The sequence below is a fragment of the Myripristis murdjan genome, chromosome 24 (genome assembly GCF_902150065.1).
Source record: "Myripristis murdjan chromosome 24, fMyrMur1.1, whole genome shotgun sequence".
Lineage (NCBI taxonomy): Eukaryota > Metazoa > Chordata > Actinopteri > Holocentriformes > Holocentridae > Myripristis > Myripristis murdjan.
The window spans coordinates 232,501-237,500 of NC_044003.1; the positions used below are offsets into that span (position 1 = coordinate 232,501).

General features: G+C 53.4%; 2 protein-coding genes across 5 annotated transcripts in view; one reads left to right on the forward strand and one right to left on the reverse strand.

Moving 5' to 3' along the window:
• Positions 1 to 5,000, forward strand: part of brf1b (BRF1 general transcription factor IIIB subunit b) — a 39,022-nt gene that overhangs the window by 18,810 nt on the left and 15,212 nt on the right. The gene's annotated exons all lie outside the window — the stretch shown is intronic.
• The window catches only part of btbd6b (BTB (POZ) domain containing 6b), a 4,220-nt gene continuing 3,281 nt past the window's right edge, over positions 4,062 to 5,000 (reverse strand). For all 3 annotated transcript variants that reach the window (XM_030047587.1, XM_030047589.1, XM_030047588.1), the window contains exon 5: positions 4,062 to 5,000. This exon is cut by the window's right edge and continues 260 nt beyond it. In XM_030047587.1, the coding sequence (XP_029903447.1) occupies positions 4,228 to 5,000 (773 nt within the window). In that variant the 3' untranslated portion in view covers positions 4,062 to 4,227.

The following is a 5,000-nucleotide window of genomic DNA, read 5'->3' on the forward strand; positions in this document are numbered from 1 at the left end:
TGAATCCCACATAAAGCACCGCCCCCTGGCCTGCCAATCACTGAGGATCCCCCTTGAACAACGAGTCCAAATAAGGAGGAGCAAACTTACCAAATGCAAAGATGTTCTTGTATTTTTCTGTTTTTACTCGCTCCCACGTCCTTTTCCCCCCTGAGGGGTCCCACCTGGAGGAGTTCAGCTCTACCTGTCCCACACGCAGCACACCTGTGCACTGAGTTCATGGGTTTCAGCGTCAGATGTGGAAACTTGAGCGGTAAAGATCGGTTGGTTTGGACATATGTGAACACAGCGATCGCTCTCGGATGCGGGACAAAACAAGCGGGCTGAGATCGCCTAGAAGAGGTGGTCTCGGCTCGATTCCATTCGAGCCCTGGAGCGGTTCATTTGCAGTGAGAACAGAATCGACACAGCAACCGACACAACTCACTCAGAACTGTGGTTCAACCAGCGTCAGAGCCCATCTTCATCAGCGACTCCTCTTCTTCTCAGTAGATGCAGTATGATATTATTTTCCCTTCGCAGTCTTGACTCCGGGTAGAAGTGGATGTTTTCCTTGGTTACAGATCACTGGTACATTAACCACAGAAACACAGAAACAGTGGTGTAGTCTATGTGATACGCAGGTATACGCCGTATACCCACTAGAAAAGGTCCCGAATTTCCATATAACCTCTTAAAAATGTGCAAAGATACGCATCAGTATGTTTTTTTAACATAACGTCACTTTCCCGTTCATAAAGTCGCCTTCTCTGTGTTACGAAGCGGCTCTTTTTGACCATATTTCGGGGGACATTACAGCTGGAGCTAACGTTAACGTTTCAGAAAGGGAGCCCGTGTGTGTGCGTGCGTGCGTGCGTGCGTGCGTGCGTGCGTGCGTGCGTGCGTGTGTACACCCACTAGAATAAACTAGACTACACCACTGCACAGAAACAAACTAGCCACACACTGAAGATGCTCCATGGTTTTTGTTTTTCGCGGGGTAAGAACGGAAGAGGAAACTTCTTTTCTGACCAATGAGAGAACAGTTGGTTTGCGCATGGCATTTGTTTACAGCTCTGAACCTACAGACGGTTGCCCTGTGAACACAAACACCCCAAACGATAAACGAAACAACTGGATCGCTTTAGCCTCTGAATCGGAACAAAGCAAACGGGCCACAGGTCTGAAAGCAGCCTCAGTGTGTAAATGTTGTTTTTCCTCCTCACACTTTCCCAGTATGACACGCTGCTCCTCCTCATACTCTGTGCCTTGTGGCTCATGTTTGTGATTGGTCGGCTGCCTCAGACTCCGCCCCTTATACGTGCGCGTTCACGGCTCCTGATGAGGCAAACCTGGATGCAGTGAGCGAGTGCATTTCTCCAGTAAGAATATCTATGAACAGGCCACTCTGCAGAAAGCCAACAAGATAATGAATGATCCTTCACACACTCTGCACAGCGAGTTTGAGATGTTACCTTCTGGGAGAAGGTTTAGAGCTCCTCCTTCATTCATCCCTGTGGCTATCAGTCTAGTAAATAAGGTCAGATAGACCTGTAGGATGTTGATTAGCGTGTCTTGCACAGGTGACACTTTACTCTGTAACTTTTTTTTTTTCCAATTATTTATTACCTATTTATTGGTATTATAACTGCTTGCATAGAGCGCACCTGAGATGTCTGCAGTCACCTCACCTGGCACGCCTCACCTGTGGATTGTGTAAATTAGCAGGACGTCTAATTTAACCGAAACTTATTTAAAGTCTGGAAACAAATTCAGTTACAGCTCCTGCATAATATTTCACTGTATGAGTCCTAATCATAATGCAGACCAAGCACACCAAACAAAACGGAGGTAGATAAATCATTTGTCTTCACCTGTCCAGCTGCAGTTTTCAAGTGATGTCCCAGGTGGGGATGTCCCAGGTGGGGATGTCCCAGGTGGGGATGTCCCAGGTGGGGAAACCGCTGCCTGACGCGCTCAGTGTGTTAGGGTGTGCAGCAGCGCTCTGATCAACAGATTCGACATGGAAAGAGCAAGAGAGTTTCTTTGCTGGCTCACCTGCAGCCCACCTGGCTCACCTGCACCTGAACACCCAGACACCCGGACACCCAGACACCCGAACACCCGAACACCCAGACACCTGAACACCCGGACACCTGAACACCCAGACACCCGGACACCCAGACACCTGAACAGTCGGACACCCAGACACCTGAACACCCAGACACCCGGACACCCAGACACCTGAACAGTCGGACACCCGGACACCCAGACACCTGAACAGTCGGACACCCGGACACCCAGACACCCAGACACCCGGACACCCAGACACCCGGACACCCAGACACCTGAACACCCGGACACCTGAACACCCAGACACCCGGACACCCAGACACCCGGACACCCAGACACCTGAACACCCGGACACCTGAACACCCAGACACCCGGACACCCAGACACCTGAACAGTCGGACACCCAGACACCTGAACACCCAGACACCCGGACACCCAGACACCTGAACAGTCGGACACCCGGACACCCAGACACCTGAACAGTCGGACACCCGGACACCCAGACACCCGGACACCCAGACACCTGAACACCCGGACACCCAGACACCCAGACACCTGAACACCCGGACACCCAGACACCCAGACACCTGAACAGTCGGACACCTGAACACCTGAACGCCCGGACACCTGAATGCCCGGACACCTGAACACCCAGACACCCGGACACCCGGACACCCAGACACCCAGACACCCGGACACCCGAACACCTGAACAGTCGGACACCTGGACACGGTTCATCATGATCACGTTTCATCATCAGTGACTCTGCGTGATGCTGCCTTCAGGTGAAACGGGACATTAACACGTTGACCAGGTGTGGCTGCTGGGTTTGGGTCAGAGTCCACGGTCGATCCAGGAGAGATTTTACTAGCGAGGTGAACCTGCCTGACCTTCAGACAGGTGACTGAAACATGCAGCAGGATTTTGATTATTTACAGGTCTGGACAAAGAAGAGAGTTATGAATGAATTAAATAAATAATAACTAAATAAATGCAGTAATAAATTGTAGAAGCAGCAAAACTCGTGTTCTGAAACTCGGCTTCATGGAAACTTTAAAAACATTCAGATCCTGTGAAGAGAAAACTGTTCTGACCCAGCATCTCTGATCTGACCTTCAAAAAGATCATTTTAATCTTTAGAGATGCAGCCTTCCTGTTTTGATTTGTTTTGGTTTTCAAATGTTAGGGTTATTTTTTGCTCATTTTGTGTTTGTTTTTCTCATTTTTAAAAAAATTTTTTTTACTAATGTTTCCAGAGCTTTGAAAAAGTTGGTGACAGGAGCAATTTGGCGTGAAGGACTTTTCTGATTTGTGTTTTTTGTTGGGCGTGTTCAGCGATGTTACGCTGCGTCACGCTGTGTGACGGCGTCTGATTGGACGATGTGTTTGGTCGTAACGTTTTGCCTCGGAGGCAGGTTCCCTCCGTGTTGTGGGCGTGTCAGAGCTGTTATCCAATCAGCATCAGCCTGTATTTAAGCCTCCGCCCTTTAAAGCGACAGAGCTCCATTATGGCTTCAAGCTGCTGAATCAGTGCAGCCAAAGTTTAACATGTTAGCCGTCACCTGGAGAGGGAGGGCTCATGGATGTGGCAGTGATGTCAGAGGTCTTTAGCCCCGCCCCTGTTATTACTCATCCAGGTAAAGTTCCACTCTACAGGAGAATGTCCCTCTGGGCTTCCATACCTGCAGCGCTGCGTAATGCGACAGGCTGTTCAGAGCTTTACCGCTTCTGTTAGCTTGACGTTACGCATCGCTACGTCTACGTGTGTGTGGCCTGTGGGGGCGTGGCCTCAGTGTGTGTGGCCTGTGGGGGCGTGGCCTCAGTGTGTGTGTGTGGCCTGTGGGGGCGTGGCCTCAGTGTGTGTGGCCTGTGGGGGCGTGGCCTCAGTGTGTGTGTGTGTGGCCTGTGGGGGCGTGGCCTCAGTGTGTGTGTGTGTGTGTGTGTGTGGCCTGTGGGGGCGTGGCCTCAGTGTGTGTGGTGCAGAATAAGACACAGCAGGCTCGGTTTGGGTCGGTAAAGCTTTGTTTCCTCTCAGACACTTTAACCCGTCACACCTTCAGTCTCAATAAATTAGCTCGTCACACGTGGAGTCACACGTCGAGTCACACGTCGAGTCACACGTCGAGTCACACGTCGAGTCACACGGCGTCCGCGGCGGTTCTTGGTGCGGAACGTTCAGCAGTAGAAGACGAGTTCGGGGATCTGGCCGCCCTGCACGCCCGTCCCGTTGGTGCTGTCCGAGGAGCACTGGAACTGGAAGGTCACTTTCCCACACTGCACCTCGGTCATGCCCTCCTGACCGAAGTAGCTCAGCTCGTTCCCGTCCAGGACGGCGCTGACGGTGTAGAAGGTGTCCTGTTCCACCTGCACCGGGTGTTCGAACCACACCGAGAAGGTGCTGCTGGAGCCGTCCGACAGGAACTTGGTGAGGTTCTGGGCCAGCACGGTCCCCTGCCTCTTCAGTTCTATTTTCACGCTGTACTCCGCCTTGCCGCCGCTCGAGCCGTACAGGCCGAGCCCGGCCATGAAGATCCGCCGGTCCACCGCAAACTGGATGCTGTCGCAGCGCCCCCTGTAGCGCCACTGGTTGCTGCGGTAGGCGGAGGACTGGAAGCGGTGGCACCTCTGCGGCGTCAGGCCGGCCCGCGGCGCCGCAGGAAACTCCAGCCGGGGCTTGTTAGCCGCCGTGAACCACAGGAAGACGTCGTGCGTCTCCTCCAGCGTCAGGACGTCGGACTGCGCCACCCCGTCCGCAAACTCCTGCAGCGTCATGGCGGGGATCCGGACCAGGTACAGCGCCTTGCCCAGCGCCGCCCGCCTGTTGAGGGCGGTGGGCGGCAGGCCGTGCCGCCGGCACTCGGCCGCCGCCCAGTCCAGCGCGGCCTGGAACACCACGGCCTCCCGGGCGTTCAGCGTCTCTCTCCTCAGGATGATCTCCAGCGTGGGCG